We start from the raw sequence: 19,794 nt of genomic DNA, 5'->3' as shown, positions 1-19,794 counted from the left end.
TTGTGCAGTGGCCCGGGACTCAAGAGGGAAGAGACTGCTTGGATGAGTTTGTTGAAGAGAGGGTGTGAATGAGTAGAGATGTCAAGGTTATGGCTCCTCTTCAACAGGTCATTTCCCTTTTGCTTTCCTCTCCTATAATTCCCTTGTTTTGTTTGTTTGTTTTTTCACCTTAAAGTCAATAATATTCATTTCTCGTCAAGAATTGAGTGTGGCCGATGGATTTTATGGCGATAATCCGAAGAGTTTGTGTCTTATTACTTTTTTCATGACGTTTCAATTATTTATAACTGGTAGTATAATATTCATGTATTTTCAGGGTGTATAGAGTTGACCCGAGTCAACAATTTCCTGTACTTTAAATATGAAAATTTTCCTAACAATTTCCTCTAAGGATTTTTTTGTGTATTTAAGACGAAGATAAATGTTGGAAAAAGGTTTTTTTATACACCCTGAAAATTTCTCAATGGTAGGGTAAATGATAAACGATTGAATCGAAAAAAGATAATTGAGGTCGGTTAATTGAGCGGTTAAAATAAATTGTTTTATAGTGGTGCGAAGGGCGTGAAGGATGACGGAAGAATCTTGGAGACATCACGAGGGGGTTAAAGTTTATTTCAATAAATGAAGATCGTAGCACTTTTCCACAAAATTTTTTACTGCGTCCAACGCGTTTCGGCTCACTGAGCCATCATCTGGTACAAGACACTGCAAAACATTAGAAAATCACCTTTTATACCCTTGAGAAGGAGTTGGGGAGGATTTGACGTCTTTGAAGAAGGGGTGGGAACAGGTGTACAGAGTGGAGACCTTCCCACCCCCTTCTTCAAAAATGTCAAATCCTCCCCAACCCCCTTTCTCAAGGGTATAAAGGTGATTTTCAAATGTTTTGCAGTGTCTTGTACCAGATGATGGCTCATTGAGCCGAAACGCGTTGTACGCAGTACAAAATTTTGTGGAAAAGTGCTACGACCTTTCATTTATTAAAATTTGTCAAACTTCCACCCAATGAAGCCTGAATCTGTTGAACTTATTAAGGGGTCAAAGGTTGGGAAATCACGTATTCGCATGCTGTACCCTCATACGGGGAAAATCTAGCATTAATATTCGCGCCTGGAACCAAATCTCTCGGTCGAATGAGTATGAAAAAAAGGGATGCTAAAGAACAGTTTAGCGGAGGTAGTGTCAGCGGCTTCATTCAAAGTTCATGAGGCTACTGACTGACGGTATGCGTTTATTTTCTGGGAGAAAGTTGAAGCATCGCCCTCGCCGCGTTTTCTCGTTTCGCCCAGCACTCAATTCGAGCCGGTGAAGTGGTGATCTTTACTGCCCGGCCACTCCCAATCCCAAGGAGAGTGAGTGTCTGCTGCTAATCTTAGGTAGGCTGGGTAGTTGTGGAAATGAAACGCCTGAAGGTCCGCATATAACTCGAGAAAGCGTCGGCACTACAAGTACGTGCTGAGCGTTAATCTGGGAATAGAATCGTCTTCTGTGTTAATATGCATCTTAAATTATTGCTTCGGAGGGCATTTTGGGATTTTATATTAATTATTGAACTTTTTTCATTTTTTTATTCCATCTGTGATATTGTTTATATTGAAGGTTGTCTTTGACCAGTTAATTACCTAGAAAGTCTCAACTCAGAATTTTTTGGGGAGTGCTAGTAATGCTTTGTGTACGTATATTTCTGTCTATTAGGGCGGTTAACTGCAAAGACACTCGTAGTGCATTAATTACGGAATCATCAGCTGTACATCTGCCCCATAAATTTCTCGGGTTGGTTAGGGGCGTATTATTTCAGGGTAGCCTGTATGCTAGAATATGACTGGAAATTTTAGGAAAATTGTACTTTCTATTAATTTCAAATGGTTTTATTTCCACATCTTTTGACGCGTATTTATATATTTGCTATTTGTAAACACCTTCCCCAACATGTCATTCGCGTGATGTTTCTTAACTGATAACATAACCTTTTTTTAATATTGACTTTGTTGCTTTGTTCGAGGTTGATATTTACTACACATAATTAAAACATGTCATCTCATGTAGAGGCGAGTATTTGGTAAAATACATATAATCAAGCAGTACTGAAAATTTTCTGGAAACGTCAAAAAATTTCAGTGGGGTATTTAAGTGGCCAAACTATTAATGATATGCCCTCGAAATGAGTGTATTCGCCCGCATAGATTGGTCGAGAGGTTATTGGCTAAATCTCCTAAAGGCATCATACGAGGTGTTCCCATTGAGTGGGATGTTTTTTTGTCATCACCGAGACAAAATGGACGCATTCATTCTTTTTTAGTTGCTGTTCCACTTTTAATGTCTAGTGTAAGTCGGTTTGCGGAGAGCGTTCAAACCAATTGGTAGTCTAGATGAAGTTTCAGGAATGTTTTGAAATGGACGGAGAACCTCCCGTTTATTGGAGCCTTGTCTAATATGATTCACGCATTCAAGTCTCCGTTGTTTCACTTCGAATCGGGTCGAGTCCTAAATAATTCTTCTCAGACGAGGACATGAATCAGGCGATTCTTATGCCTTGGCTAGTGATCGCTTTTTGTGTCAAGGCATTCCTTAGTGATACACGCGATGATTTCATTTTTAATTGCATTTTAATGGAGCTTCATCTAATATTAAGTACTAGTTTACCTTATGTAAATCGTGTGCAACTTCTGTTGGTTTTCTTAGGCTTTTAACAGACAGCAGAAAATTAAGGATTATACCGTGCAGTTAAGCCTTCGATATTGGCTTCAGTTATATATATTTATCACTGTCCGTGATTCCCTATGTTCTCTATTATGTAGAATGTATAAATATGTATAGTACTTTAATAAAAGGGGAAAAATGTATAGAATAGTTCATTAAACCCCGTTTTGATGGGAAAACCTCAAAATTAAGGACTTAGCTTTTGTGTTATTACATAAAAATTGTTTGCGTTGTCTATTAAAAACTGACCGTATTTCTCTTCTCTCAGAATATCTGTATCAATCGTCGTAGAATGAATACTATTGAACGAAGTCAAACAGCACAGACTGTTGTGGTCATTAAAATTAGTCACTTATTTATTAAACAGCTACTGTCTTTGCATGGGTTGTACTAGGGGCTTTAAATCTCATTTATCTGAGTCGTTTTTATACGACACTTTACTTACCTTCCAATGATTACATTTTAACTTGCTGTTATTCTGTGTTGAATTAGGAATTGTCTTTCGTCATGAAATGGCCAGAGAAAGTTTGTTTTATCTAAACATATTTTGATTGAAAACACGAGTACACATTTAGGTTTCTAAAAGTCACAAATATTGATTTTAGCTGTATCAATTCCCTTTATAATGAAGTATCCTATCCCGGAAGAGATTGATCCATACCCATTTTCCAATATAAAACAACGTCTGGCCAGTGAAAACGAGTAGGTACCAGCCAGGACTCACTTTTGATGATGGAAGATGCCTCTATTTGGTGTCGGGATTTACTTCACAATACCAATGGGATTGCATATGCTGATTATCTTCGCTTCTATACCACGCTCTTCATTGTGATTGCCACTTCATTACTACTCTTGATTATGAGATAAGTCAACTCCAGCCAGACCTATAGTGCTATCGCCCGATCAACCGTCATTTTCGCAATGCGCCTTTTGAAAAGGGAGACATCGTGGATAGCTGTATCCACTCCCCTGCCCACTGAACGGGAAGGCTTACTACATTTGCTTTATTAATCCTCCTCCTCCCACCTTTATGCCTCTGCATTCAGTTTTCCAGGATATCTATCGATGCCCTGCTCTCCTGCTGATCACGTCCGTCGATGCTTCGAATGTAATTTCTCCCGAAATGGAAGAGAAATTGCTTTCGGCGCTACGCGCGCTAATTTCGATATGATCCCGGAAAATAATTCATTGCTGAATACACCCTCGCTGTTTCACAATCTGATAGTCCCGTAACCGCCAGAGCAGTTTGGTTTGCGCCGTGAATATTAACTCGCTTCTTTTGTCTGACATTGTCTTTCTCTTATCTCAATTGTTTTCCCACTTGGCTCTTTAGTATTCCATTCTCGTCTTAGATGGAACGCTATCATTATCCTGCAATTTATCTTTCGTCGCGATGTAAGCGAAAGTTTTAAAAATATCTTAATTGGACGAGAAAATTAAACGATAATGAAGGAATACCTATGAAGAAAATTTATAATCAGCTTATGTCTCTTCAATTTGGACAATAAAAGTGCTACTTCCTTTTTTTCTTTTCTATTTTCAAGCATGCTTGAATGGAAGTGATAATTTTTGTGGATGAAAATAATGTGTCGAATATGGAGATAACGCAGATATAATTTTTTTAAATTCTGTTGTTGAATATGAAACTTTCTCCTCCTGGTGTGTTTAATGAATTTATTGCTCAACAATAGTTGCCTCGAATTTTTCTTTGATTCAATCAATGGATAGAATTATAATATTTTTTATCAAGCAAATTACTTATTCCGAAACTGTGAATAGATGTGCACAGGCAAAGGAAATGTATCATTTTTGCGGAATAGTGAGTAACTATTGGGTTACCTGATGGATGTAGCTATTGATCATTTTTTACCTTTCATCGTGAGCGTATCTATCCTTCTGTAAGTCTTTTCATTGATTGCATGCGAAGGCGAGCCTTTGGAAGAATTGTAATTTTTTTGCATCATACAACGCATTTGAGTTATTCCTTTGGTTTGATCAAGCATAATTCGACAAGAAATTGGCGCATTGACAAATTAATTTGCATGCTTGATGCTACTTAGTTTCGAGCGGCTTAAAACGAAAGATCTTGTTGTCTCCGGAAATAACTCGGAAGACGTGTCATTTTTCCACGATCATTGACTCTCTGTCTGTGAAGACCCTTCGTTCGATGGAGAAGGATGTATAACGGGTATGTCGTGTGTTTCAGTTTTGTAAGAATACCGAGATCGCCAATTTTCCATTCGCTGCGCATGAGCCTTTCCCTTTTCAACCTCTCCCAGCTGTATCACGTCCTGGCTGCGAAGCGAGGAGTGTGTAACAAAGAAATGGCGGGGGAGAGAAATGGACGTCCTCATCTAGAACTCGACAGGGAAAGTGTCATCTGTGCTTCTTCAAATCGATTCTTTCCCTGGTCATTTATTTCTGGTGTAAACAATGCATTGATTGCTTATTCTTTATAACATTCTCTTTTGTATCTCCGCAATCGTTCCTTAATTTATTTCAGAGTTTCCTTTCGATATTGTGTCATAAAATAACTCACAAAAATTCTTTGTTGTTTGACTAAATACTTATAACTTCCACTTTTGAATTCCTTCTTTTACTGGATACTATTTATAGTGGTGTCTTAAGCTCTTGTGTCTTGCTTAATTCAAATCCTCAGCGTTGGTTGCTATCCCTGCATAGGATTTGTATGGAGAATTCCCGGTGCCTAATGAACCTGCACGAATTGAACTTGTAAGAGATGAACTTTAAATTTGGAATGTCGTATTTCTTTTTCGTTTTACTGTTTCCATTAATATAATCAACATGACGCATATATCTCGAATGTGGCCCTGGGAATAAAGACTTAAAACGGCTGAAATGATGAAATCATGGGCATTTTATTAAATAGCATTGAACGTCTTCATAAAAGTATGAATATATATGCAAAAAATACTTTAATGGTGTTTAGCAAGAGGTAAATTCACATCTCGACACACAACAGTATACGTAAGATTTCCTCCCACTCATTTAAAATTCTCAGTTTTATCTGCTATTTATTTATACTCGAAATAACGCATACGGCAATTCACTCCTTATGCAAGCAATGCAGGTTGACACGTTATCAACATGTCGTCGCCCGAGAAATGCGTTTTTGGCGCGGAATTTAAGTTGAAACTTCAAATGGCTCTAGGAGCGAAATTATTCAGCGCTCAATGGTAACATTTGGTGAGAGCCGTTCTTACACCCATTGCATTATTAATCAAACAAATATTTGGTATTGTAATCCCTTCTATTCCATTTAGGTGGAGGATAGGTGATTATTAGATTGTTCTGATGAGTAGTTGGGAATGAATACCCTTTTGGGAGCTGATGATTGAAGCTGCGGCAGGGGAGGAGAGGCAGATAGGAGGGGACGTTTGCATTCGAAGCGGGGATTGAGGGAGGGGGTTTTCCATTACGTCATTTCCCTTTCACCAGCCGCTCGCCGACACATTAAGTTTTTCTCGCTTCATTTCACCTTGCCTCGACTCTTGCTATCTTTCGATAGAAAGTTTTGCACACCACACCTCACGTTCTGCTTCCAATCGATGGAGACCGACATGTGTACGCTCTAAAAAAAACATAAGGTTGTATTATTGAACTGATATCTATTCAATCATGAATATATATGCAAAAAATACTTTAATAGTGTTTAGCAAGAGGTAAATTCACATCTCGACACACAACAGTATACGTAAGATTTCCTCCCACTCATTTAAAATTCTCAGTTTTATCTGCTATTTATTCATAGAGTTCAATACATTTTAAGTGTAAAATGCACTCTTCATATACCAGATGGCTCTGCTATACGGACGCGGAGAAGGTTATTTTTAAAGATACTCCACAATGATGAAAAAAATCTTTCTTGGTAAAACATCATATTTAAATATTTTATAGGTCTTAAAGAAGTCAGTTTTTTACGTTTAAGTAATGAAGCGCAATACCACTTTAATGTCGTTCATACTTTTCTGTATTCATCAGTGCCTGCAAACCCGATCATTTAGGCTATTATTGATTCAGGAAGTCAATACTTTTCCTCATTTTCTCAGAAAAAATAAAATATGAAAATTTTGGTGGCAAAATTTAATCGGTTAAAAATTAATGGAGTTAGTGTTGTCTTATCTCTCAAAAGTTTTGGCTGAAAAACACTGATGATCAGAAATATTTTTTAACATTGTAAGAACACGTGTGCCCTTTAAGGTTTTATTCATTTTTAGTTACTTATAGAACTCTATCTTCATGTAATTTGAAAGTAGAATGCCATTTAGTTTCCTTTATCGATGAACTTGAAATATTTGTTGCAAGGAAATAATTTCAGCTCTCCATATTATGACTGTCTATTCTTTGAATAAAGATACTCCGTGTTTTTCCGAAAATATAGATTCTCATGAATATGTACGTCTATAATTCTGCAGGAGATGTTATCATTCTTCAAGAAATTTGCCCAAGTTATTAGAATTTTCAAGAAAGTCATTATTTACGGTTAAAATTCTTTGAAATATTAATGTATTCAAATGTAAATGGCTCATATCGGTTATCAATTGAGAGCGTGGTAGTTGTGATGCATCGTTTTCTTTAAAAATAAATGCAGAAACGATGGTGCAGATGCTTAATATTTCATTTTTGTATTTATTTATTTCTTTTGAATGACACACACTACATTATGGTAGCGCTAAATTATACTGATAACCCATAAATTGCGTTTTCGCTGTTGAGAGACTTACTTGAAGCCCAACCAGAAGTTAAGCCAGCCCCAATCCACCACGAGAATCCATATTTTACATAAATGTGAGGAGTAGCATATTACGTTTTCGCATGAGAAGTGAATGGATTTACCCAAGCGAGACGGAGAGCCGCGGCTGCTGAAAGTCGTGTCGTTTGCAGGGACGAGTGTTGAATCACTTAGAGCATTCATTTTAAGTACAAAATCGACGATTTTTTTGTTGTACACTCTCAAACTGTGCATCATAATTTTGTTTCTCTTTATTAAAGCTCATTTTAGACATTTTATCTTGATCTCTTGTCATATTCTTCTGGAAGCTTATCGAACGCATTAACTTCGCAAATATCTATTAGCAATTTCCCCATCCATGAAAGCTATTAGGTGCTAAATAAGGATATAGAATGCAGCATAGGTTTAGTAAATGAAACTGTGCTTTATTGTGTTCAAATTACTGAAAAATGGGAAAATATCATCGTTTGATTATATGCAAACGGTAAAATATGAACTCAATGAGATACACTTTCCATTAATAATAGTCAATATTTGTAAAATTTTGTATTAATATTACGTTGTTAATAATACGCTATTGACGCCGTTTTTGTTTTTAAAGTTGAAGAGTTTCAATGAAGGAAATCAGTGTTTTTATGACATTCTTATTTTTGGAGTCGGCAATTTCTTTTGCATCGCATCGTCGTGATGGAGCACGTTAAGAAGTATTTGTTCCTGGAAACCGCTCGTATATCTATGTTCACTCTCAATAAAATATCGATAATAATAATTATATAGATTTTTAAGGGCTAATCACGCGGTACCACTACCCTTGCAACTTCATGTGTAAATGAATGAACGCTATAATAGACGCGAAAATTCACCATGTGGCCACCCGATTTGTAAGAATGCATAGAAATTATGCTCTTCTCATATGGTTCGTACATATTCTGTTCCGGTCTACCGTAACAGTTCGTGCATTCTCACTTCAATGTGTACGTATTCATGTATCGTGTGATCAGGCCTTAAAAACAAGTTATTTACTACTCATTTGCACAAGCTCAAGGATTAGGCTTAGCAGGTGCTACATTATTCACGTGTTGGCGGTAATCGGTAGAAATAAAACCAGGCGGTGCTTGCGGATGTTTATTTCAAGGCGTCGCTCGTTGAAATCCCCAGACTGTCGCCATTATTCTCATTGGCTCATATTTATCATCTCAGTTTCTTCTTCTCCCGTCATCCTGTTCGCCAATGTAGGTGAATCCAATTCCGCACGCATTGCTTTCCCTGAGATGATTTCCTCTCCTCCCGAAGACGATGTGACGTGCTCCAAGCGAGCCGGTTTCACCTCGTTTCATAGTGTTCCCGCGTCGCTCTCACTTCCAGCGCCACACAGACGAGGTCGCAGGTCAATTGTGCCCGCGCGCGATGCTTTAATTTTGTTTCCCCTCGACACGCGATCATCTTTTCCCCTTCATCGTATGCTGTCTACTCCTTCTGGAGCCTTCCGATGAACAAGACCAATCAGGCGATCACGTCTCTGCTTTCGCGGACGGACTTGGTATGAGAATGTTTTGCACGACGCCAGCATTTTTATTGGGATTTTTGATCGTTCGTGTTCGGACGGGGCGGTGTGTTAATCTCGCGTGTAGGGAGTATTACACAGGGGAGCAGCTAGGAATTAAGGGAGGGGTTTAGGTGCAACTGATACCGGGGTGTGTGGGGGTATGGAATACCCGCCAGGATAAGCGGTAGGTGCGTGATTAATATATTGCGGAATTTTAAGATAAACGGTTCAAAATGGTGAGTTTTACGGCTTTCTGAGGGATATTTTATGAATCCTTACACTATTCTATTAGTAATATCAATCTAATTAAGTAAAATGGATTAAACTTTTTAAAACTTCTCTGAGCTCTGGGAGGGGGGGGGGTTTATCCCCCAATCCCCCCCCTCTCTGCGCCACTGGTATTACAGGCAATGTAGGAATGGGAAAATCGTACGGCTTGAAGAGTTAAATATCAGTGAATTGCTTTGCATACCGATGGAGGTTAAATTTGATGCATCTTATTTACACCTAGGGTAGTGTGATTATGTGGAAATAATCGCAGAACTGCAGCTCTTCCAAATTTCCTCCTTTGGTAAGTTCCGGGGAGAAATTCGGGAAAAGCGCTTCAAACACTGGAAAGTTAGTTCGGCTGTAATTTCGTGAACTGTTAAAGACCTCGTTGCCGTTTGGAGGTTTCCCATCCAATTGACAGTCTCGACTGCTTGATTACAGAGTAGGCGCAAATTTTTGCGATTTTTAGCTGGTACATCGTGATGTTTCATTTAAAGTCCTTCTCTTTGGAAATGTTGCGTGTTTAACTTTTATTTTCGTCTGCCTCCTTTCGCAATCACCAATAAATGTCTGAAAGAACTATTAGTGCCTGATTGAGTGATACAATTAATGCGTTTTGATTCGAAAAGTGTGAATTTAAAGTCAGTGTTGTGCATATTGATACCATTTAAATTTGGAGATTTTTCAGGTTCAAACTACAGTCGTCCTAAAAGTTGACTTGGAGAAGTTTTTCTCAATTTAGTCACGCAAGTTTTGAATGGAAAATCCTATCATTTTGTTGATTTCGGCCTGAATCAAGAATTAAATACTACACCATTTTTCTGCATAAATTTGGTGCCATTATCTTACTTTGAGTTGTGGAAACAAATACACTTGGAATTGTATAACACAAAAATGTCTTATACTTTGTGTTTGAGGCGTTGAATAGCAAAAACGTAGTCGCACTTCATTGACTTCGTTTCATCTGGCATGGAATGCTGGCATGGATTGGCTGACACACTCTTTTAGCATTTGATGGAGCGTGGTTACCTCGATTGTTGACAATTATCTCCGTCTGGGCTTTCTAAAATCAGTGAAATGGAGTTGTATGATTTCCTGCGTTTCATAATTGCTTACCGAAGGTGAGGCTGTGGACAATTAGTACTAACCAGGAAAGAGAGGGGAAATAAAAATGTCCGAGGTAACTGAGAGCTCACATAATTTTCCAGAGAGACGAAAGATCTCATTGAAACATTTAATATCAATAATGATTTTGGGAAAGTGCTCATTATGAGATATAGTATTATTTCTATTTTATTACTGGTACGAGTTTACTGTTCGCCTCCAATTTCTCAACGTGGACTATCAAAGACTAATAATTAAACTAGTGTATGGATGGAAGATCAAGTGTTTAGAACATAACATAATGTTGATTAAAATACGTCTTTGTTACCGCTTTTCAACTTTTTTGTTTTCCTTCACTTGATAGCTGCAAATGATTTAATTCAGGAACACATTCACTAGAGTGACAGTGGAAAAAACAAAAATGTCTCATATTTTTTCGCATTGAGTAATACTTAAAAATAGCATTACATATTAAAGTAATAAAAATATGGATCACAACATATAATTGTCTAATGTGCAGATAATTTTATTTTTCTTTTCACTATGCAACATAATGGTTTCCTGTACCAGCTGTGGTTGCACAAACATTTGCCGTGTGGTGTCGAGAGCATTTGGAACCGGTTTCATGGCGATTATTGCTCGAGGCTGTAAACGTGAAATGGATGATTTAAAAGTCCTGTTTTAATCTCCGCGAGCGCTTCCGGCCGGATGGAGAGAAAGCATATAACGTATTTTCTTCACGTAACAAAAATGGAATTTGCTTTCTTCCTAAACCTATGGTATTATAAAAGGTTGGATGTCCTTTCAGTTTCCCTTTCTTTCTTGATGAAATATTGGGCCATTGGAATTTCAAAATTACTGTATGGTTTCCAATTAATGTCGATCTTTTGTAACAAAGTCCGCTGTGAGAATAAGTTCTCAGGCTAGGCTCAAATTTAAGGACATTACCTAAAGTCGAGTTGCTGTTTTATGTCACCCAAAGTAAGGATGGATCAAGAAATCTGAGTTTTCTTCATGCTCTTTTTTCATATTGACTTTTGCTTAGACGTGATATTTTCACTCTTATTTTCCGTGTGACTTACATGCGATTCAGACATATTCGCTTTCATTCAATCGTTTAGCCAGAATATTCACTAACGCCACTAGCTCCATGCCTTAATTGCCCAACAGTCAACATCCCAAACAAACGCTTCCAGTGAAACTGCAGCTGTATGCTTAATAAAGTTCATCGGTAGAAAAATACAAACTGCCATACAATTGATATTTTTTGTAAATACATGTAATAAGATGGTATTGATTGATCATGATAGTCTTCTCGTTCAGAAGAACAGGCAAGGTGCAATAAAAGGGTATTAAGTTCATAATTGTTTGAAGCATTTTCATATTTCACAATTTTAACTGTACATTTTTTTTATTATTTCAGAAGAAAAAATGGCGAGGACAATGCAGAGGCCGACTTCGAACCTCTTAACGGTAAGTACATAAATAATTAAGTTGATCGCTCAGTCTTATAGGTCTGAGTCAATGATCGTTTTTGCAGATACGAAATCACAGTATAAGGATGATCTCTTAAGTCAAATTAGGTTTTAGATTTTCCAAACAAGCTTCTAGGCAGAATTATTACGTGAAAAACAAATGGTAACATTGTGATGTTATTAAAATTATTCATATTTTATCTAAGCTGAGATGCCTTTTTTTAATATATGAGATACACATATGGATCCCTTTAAATTCATAGAACGACTTTGGATTAACTCTATAATCCATATCATAATGCTTAAAATTAATGCCATTTGCAGTGCTCATATCTTTTATCTATATTTGTCTTTTCAATGGATTAAAGTTGGAAAATTTATCCAATGGTTCCCTACGTTCTTGTATTAAAAATTATCTGTTTTTGAAATCGACTTATAACCCAGGAATTTGAAATAGAGGACGTAAAAGCATTTTTTCAAATCATGTGTGCTCTCGGTCATGAAAATTCAATATTCGCTTTTTATAACCTATCACTCTGCAATTTCCAACCTGTCTACATTCATTGATCTTTTTACGCAAGAGTCCAATAAAAAACATTGATTGCGAAATTTCGTTCTCATTCTTTCCACGTTGTATTTTACGATTGGTATTCATGATTTGATCTTATCCTCGAATACCTCACCCTCTCGTTGCCATGCATACGTGCTCGATCAGTAATCTTCGCCGAAAAATCCCTTCCTCTATTCATGTACCATTTTTTTGATTGACTCATATTTCGCATAGTTTTTCGCACCACGCATTGCCAGTACTAATGGGATTTTACGAGTGACCGGCCAAGGAATAATAATATTTTTACCTCTTATATTGTGTTGCAAGAGATTAAACAAACGATTTTGCTACCTTTGATATTCATTATTTTATGCCCAATAAATTATATAATTCATTCTGAAGAATGTGATTCATTTAAAACAATCTGGAGAACATAAAATCATTTTGCTATCATTCATACCTCTGCATTCATATCTCGTTCTAATTTTATTCTTTTCCAATTTTTTTTCTCGTTTAATGTATCATCATCATCAGATGGTAGTCTCTCTTCTGATTTCGTGTATTTTTTTCAATCCCAAATGAAATGTCTGATGTGGAAAGTCTCTGTATTGCCACCGGCGTTTCGTGATGATTTCGTCCTTGATTTCTGAGGCGGGCACTGCGGTCGGCACCACCCATGAGCCCCAGATCGCCATTCAATGCTCCCCCCCCCCCCCCTCCCCCTTCACTTTCTTTCGGAATGAGTCTGAGCGTTTGGTCTCTTATTCGCTCGGTATTAACCGTATCGACATTGATTTTTGCACGAAATTAGCATAAAACGTGGAGTCTTAGAGAACCATTCCCTATTTTCTCATATTTTGAAACATCTATTTTTTAGCTTTTAATCTACGAATTCAAAATTCAGGTAGACGAATAATATATTAAAAATCATTTCTCACCTCTTTATAGTGGGATAAATCAAGCTGTACCTTTTCGCCTCCTATCCCAAATCTTCGCTCATCTTTTACCGCTAAATTCTTTCGCCGTTTATGCTAAAGTCTAAATGGTAATTCTTTTTCTAGGGGTTACTGAATAGTAAAATGAAAATTAGAATAGAATTAAACCCATTTGAATATTTACAGTCATGATTTTAGTTTCATGATTTCATTACAACGGTTTGTATTTGATCGATTAAGTAGTATGAAGTCCTTAATTGCTGCGAAAGACTAGTTTATCGTAATTGGTATTCTTCCGAAGTGTACTTAATCTGAAATGAGTATGCTTTATATTCGAGTTAACACAACTCCGTCTTATCTTTGTCATTTGAAACCGGTGGGTTCAGCATTAGAAGTTTATTATTGTAATTTTATCCTTTTCATATATAATTACACCACCCTAAGTTACATGAAATGATAGAAAGTTGTCCTTTGACTCAATGCTCCGCGCCGTCGTTTCCCTCGTGACCCGCCACCTAGTATCTCAAGCAGCGGGATGGCTGTGCCGTGCGGTCATTTCCACTGGTTTCTCCCGTGAGCTAATAAAAAAAGGCTGCTTTCTTAGCAATATAGTGTATGCCTTTGAAGCTGTATAGAATGTGGATAGCCACCGTTAAGGATCACGTTGCTTGCGCTTTCAAAACCACCACCACTTGAACAATATTACCTTCGCTCCGACGACCCCGCTTGGAATAAACTTCGCCCACTGCTCACTGAGCCGCGCATTCTCTCAACACAGTTCATGTCCCTCTTGTCACCAGCCACAGCCAACCAGCATTTACTCCACCGCGATGCCGTATTTTACTCCCGTTCACCATTGAATCGCCGTCGGGAACTGTCCTCGGCAGAACCCTCGTCGTCTCGGAACATTGAGATTTTTCAAACTGCCCACTCTGATCGCGTCATACCGCTTGGGAATATTTGCCAGGCGTGCATTAAGGCACTGGCACGCATGACATTTTTGGTCTTGCCTCAGGTGTCTCTGTTGACGCTTATATTTCGTATGCATTGTCACTACTGAAATGAATGTACCAGCTTCGAATCCTGGCAGTGACGACATTTATAGTCTGAACCCGATTCCCTTTGGGTAATATGATTAGGATGCCTTATCCCCAATAAAGCGTTCTATTCATCAGATTTAACACTTCGTGAAGTACCACCCACGCCGAGCTTTTTTACTGTCCTCACTTCTCTACCATTCCTTGAGGTGGCGGATCCAGTCTACGGAAAGTGAAAGGATTGAAGAGAAAATGTTTTTGTTTAAGCTTTTTTATGAACAATACTGAACCCTATCGTCATACGCAGTTCTGTAGAGGAAGATTTTGACGGAATTAATTCTAAAGTAGTTAAATTATCGTTCTTTGTCCTATGAGGAAGCGAAATACGACCCACATCGTTCAACATTTACATAAACGACCTCTAATCCCGAATCAGTTGTAGAAAAACGTTTATCTGCTGACGACACAGTCATTTGTCATGGAATTATTGAAGACTCTTACTTTGAGATCCTCTTATCGGAACTACGGAGCGTTCATGCGTGGAGCCAAGAGTGGGGATTCGAGCAAAATATCAGCCAATGCCCGGCTGTACATTCATTGCTTAGATGGAGTTAACATGAAGGAGTCTGATGAATTCATGTATCTGCGAGTTGCGATTACTCCAAACCTATCGGAGGGTACGAAAGGAGAAGTATTTATATTTAGAGTATATTTATAAATAGATTAAGAAAGTAAGGAATACCTGTGGCAGAGCTCAATAGATTCTCGGATTCGTAAAGCGTGCAATGTGGAGTTTCGCGGATGATATCACGTGGTATCAATTTACAATATATTGATTTGAAAGAAAATTCAATGAGCCATGGTAAAAAATGAGACAATATAAAAATACAGGAAATAAATTATGAATTTAATAATAGCTGACATGAAAAATAATTTAAATTACATAAGGCATCAATAATATCTAGTATGAGGGTTTCACAGTCATCCATAAACAGAAAAGATCTATTTTTAATCTTGTAATCTTGCTTTTTATTGCTGTGAAGGTAAATTTTAAGGAGTCTTTGTCATTGCAAGCTTTGTCTACAAGTCAGCTAGGTATTCTCTTCAAAATACCATATCACCAATTTTTTCAAATTTGAATTTCGTTCGGCCAAGGCCTTCGAGCTCGACCGTAATGTATCTGCTTCCAAGTCAGGACCCCGTTTCTTTCCCGCATCCCCCCGTGCCCCCTCCTATCCCCCCCAAATACTCCTGACGCCCACGCCCTTTCTCTCTCCGCGCGTGGCCTACGCCTTTCCGAGTGACCAGCGAGACTTGCGACATCCCCGCCTTTAGCCGACCCCCTTCCTTACCGGATGGTAAATATCTTGCCTCCACAATCTCGCCTCTACACACTCTGGAATAGATTGGCAAACTTGTTTTCACTCGACTGAAATTGAGACCACCACGGTCTCTCCGCTCCTGTCATCGTGTTTTATTGCTCTGTTGCGATCACGAAAAAGTGTTTGTCAATTGTATGGATACAATGAAAGGGATATTAGCATTTATTTAGCGTTTAGTCGTCAAGTTCATTGAGAATGGTCCAAAGTAAGTGGTTCCCATTCTAGCTGAACATTTCATCGGGTGACGTGAAAGAGAAACCAATTTTTGCCGGCCTCGCTGCCGGCGGGCTCTTCGTCTGCCAAATCGAAGGTCACGAGTTCGAGTCCCGCCTGGGTAGGTATCCCCTATCTAGGGCATGGGTGCTTGTGATAAGCAATTGTTGTTGATTGTTAAATCCCCTGATTTAGAGGCCCATGGTATAAGCTGTTTTTGGGAAATAGGTTTAGAAAAATCAAATGGAGTCGATATTGCTTCTTTTTAATTGAAATAAATATTGGATTTCATAATTTAATTATTTGAGGAACATATCTGCGAAAATGTATCATTTGTATTCATAATGGTTCATAAGTATTTCATATTAACTAACCATGTCAGAGTTAAAATTTATAAAATTTTATCTAAAATGAAAATGTTAATAAGTGTGAATGTTGATAGGTAATATAGGTTTAGTTTAGGCAGCCGCCCAACTCAAAACGACAAGCTAAAGTATTGTATGACCGTGATATTATTATTATTCTGCCTGAATTTCATTAAAAAATTAAATTTACGTGAGAAGTCTGCCTCAAATACGAACATATTCTCTTATTCTTAGCTTTCCATCGCATTTTATTCTCCTTAAGTATAATATCCTAGTAGCATTGATATTATGATACCATTCTACGTTCATCTATGCTTGAAGATGTTTTTCTGTTGTAGCTACGAGGAAAAACTTCTTGAAAAATAGTGGAGACAGAATTCCATGTTGTTTCTGCGGTATAGTTTATCAGAACTGTCACTGTAAACAAAAATGTTGAGTGTGCAGTGAATGAATAATGATGCTTGAACTTCATCGATCGCGTACTGCTTTTGGAGCAAATATGCAGAAGTGATGATTTAATATAGTGATCCAATAATAAATACTGTAGTGAGCAGTTAATTTGAAAAATGGAGAGGTTTTAAAGTCTTTCTTTTTATGGCGAAGGGGAGCCGACTAGTGCCGCGAATTTGCGTTTCTCTATTACTATCACAGATATTTCTACGGAAGACAGGGAATAAAATAGATGGCGAACACTTACGTTCCGTTCACTGTGCTGGTGAACTCATGCCACTCCGGCCATTTCCTTCCGTAAGTCGCCTTTAATTACTTTTACTCTCTATCGCCGCTGCCTCTGTACTGTGGAAAAAAGCAGGCACTCGCCGTGATCATCGCTAGAAATTTCTCTTTTAGCTTCGCGTAGAAATGCGTCCGATTTTGATTTCATCGCGTCGCGCCGAGTTACGTAATTTCGAAATGCCACGGCAAATGTTACTTTTCAGCCTTTTCTCGGATTTTTGTGCGAACGAGGAAAACGTTTCACGTGCTCGGAAACATTGAAAGCGAAAAAGAAGGTGTCGTCGCGTGAGTGGCGATATCGCAATGGAGAAATGGTTTCAATCGATAAACTCAATTGTTTCAGGCGCAACTTTGTGAAAATCCATTGTAAACAATAAAAAGGTATGATACTTTTTCGCACAATTTTTTTACAACCCCAACGCAACCCTCCCCTACCAACTCGTAATAGCAACCAAATAAACAACAAAATAGCTATAAAAAATAACGATTTCTGTGCCTGAAGATGTCGCCTCTGCGACGAAACCGGTTGTCTTAAATAAATTGTGTGAAAAAGTACCATACCTTTTAATTGTTTCAATCGATGTTCACCCTGTGGAATAAATCGATGCTTCGGAACATCACTTGGAGCCACTATCCCCTTCATTCTTTGAAGTGATCATCATCATCGTCTTATATTTGTCCTAGAATTTCCGCAATGTCTCATTTTCTCACTCCTTTCTAGGTGTAGTCGGCCAACTTCTTTCACTAATTAAGAGGCAGTGTCTTTAATTACAAAATTTTTCTTAGGATACTATCAAAACTTGAAGCTGTCACATGATGAAAGAGCGGCATTATTGAATGAGGACTTTTTGACATTCTCCCTTCACTCAAAACAATACGACCATTTGGCTTTTGGGCCATTTTCAGGTCTACCAGATAGTCTAGCAGCTAAAACCGCTACCTTTATTTTAACAATAAGCTGTTAAAGCCAAATAATGTATCGCAAAATAGCTTCCTATTAATATTGGTTGTGCTATATTGTCCTTTAAATCGGAAGATAAAAGAAAGATTGGGACTCATTTTAAATGTCTCGGTCCTCTGTGCGTCGTTTGAGTGAAGACCGGATTTTGTGGAGACGTTGCTGTCCTCGGCCCCTCTTAAGTTTTGTCCTTGAAGACATTTTTCTGGTGTTATCCGGCGCGCAGTGGCTATTGACGCAGTTGGACCATGTCTCAGAAATATATGAATCCCCAACACTTCTCGCAATGTTATGGCTTTGCTTGTTAAATTAAGGGCGAACTATTCTTTTGACACTTTCTATCATCACGTTGATTCGGTAATTTTAATGCATGGCTCGAAACAAATTATTTTAAACTATATTGGGGGAACCCTTGTGATCGATAAAGAGAGAAGAAAACAGTCAATTTTATACTATCAAGTCAATAATTGTATATTTAATATTAATTCACGTGTGTAGAGCATTGTAAACGCGGGAAAATTTAGTAAATAATGTAGCTTCATAGGAGCTTACAGTGTCTGGTTTTTATTCTGCTCCTTAAGGAAGTTTATCTTGGATTCTCATACAATCGATAAGAGAATATCTCTTATGGTGAGATACCGCACAGATCGAGGAATTGTTGGCCGTGTGGAGCTTTAAATATCAAGAAACACGAACAGGAAGAGAAAAGTGAAATATATGTAATTATAATTAGAAAATGTATTTAATTTAATAAAACGAATTACAATTCTAGTCCACAAAAAGTGTGCATTTTGTGATTTGAAAGAATTGGGGTATTTTTTTCACGTGAGGAAGCAGATGTTTTATTTAAAAAGGATGGAAAATGTTAAATACAAAATTAGCAATTGTGTAACGCCATTGATCCGGAGTTCATGTTCGATACAATCAGCGCTACGGTGAATAATGCGCAGTGGCATTTCTTTTATCCAAATAATCAAAGGCATGTGTTCGCCAGATTGAAACCTCTTCGGCGTTAAAGTAAGTTATTTGGCTGCCATGGTAATGCGCAGCCGGAATTTTCCTCTCAGCCGATTCGTCGCGCAGCATCAAAGAGTGGGATTTGGCATCGCCGGGCGATGGACCAATCATTGACTCCACTGAGTCGTCGCTTCCGGCTGCGAAGGATTGTCAGTCAGTCACAAGGGAAACTTGGTTCGCTCGCCAACGCCCAGGAATTCCCTCCCGATCTCAAGGTCGCTCAGGTTAGGGAAGACAAGGCCAGAGACTTACACCCATCGGAACATTGAACGACAAAAAAAACTAACTGCTTTTTTCTTTTCGCATTCCATACCGTGTACAAACTGTCATCATGTATGCCATCTGAAGTATGTTACTTCCAACATCCGCGGACGATATAAATTCAATATCGCCCCACCACCATGTCATTTTCAATCATTTTAATAGCACAATTAACAATTTGCTCAAATTTCATTGTATTTTTACATTTGCACGTTAAACACAGCTGCCGTTTACAGTTGCGATGAATTTGGTTATTATTTTCAGCCGTCATGTGAGATTTTGAGTTTTTATAGTGTTCTTAATCATTACAAAGTGTATCGCTTAGAATTTTCCTTTTTATTGATCATTTGTAACGCTGTTGAGAATTTTTCAATATATTACAAATGATGATTTTTCAAAGTCTCAACGAAATTATTTTCATGCATTCCCTTTGCAAAAAGCACAGCACAGTGAATGTGCAATGTGAAAATACTCTCGCTGGTGATTAGTAGTA

At 37.9% G+C, this 19,794-nt stretch overlaps 1 protein-coding gene across 3 annotated transcripts in view; it reads left to right on the top strand.

Moving 5' to 3' along the window:
• Positions 1-19,794, top strand: part of LOC124165778 (cuticlin-4) — a 261,659-nt gene that overhangs the window by 39,704 nt on the left and 202,161 nt on the right. For 2 of the 3 annotated variants that reach the window (XM_046543272.1, XM_046543273.1), the window contains exon 2: positions 11,797-11,846. In XM_046543272.1, coding sequence (XP_046399228.1) covers positions 11,805-11,846 — 42 coding nt within the window. In that variant the 5' untranslated portion in view covers positions 11,797-11,804. The remainder of the gene's footprint in view (positions 1-11,796; positions 11,847-19,794) is intronic. The other variant, XM_046543270.1, reaches the window with a different exon arrangement.

This window comes from Ischnura elegans, chromosome 9 (assembly GCF_921293095.1).
Source record: "Ischnura elegans chromosome 9, ioIscEleg1.1, whole genome shotgun sequence".
Taxonomy (NCBI): domain Eukaryota; kingdom Metazoa; phylum Arthropoda; class Insecta; order Odonata; family Coenagrionidae; genus Ischnura; species Ischnura elegans.
Note: the sequence above shows the minus strand (reverse complement) of the source record. Positions and strands in the feature narration are given on the sequence as shown.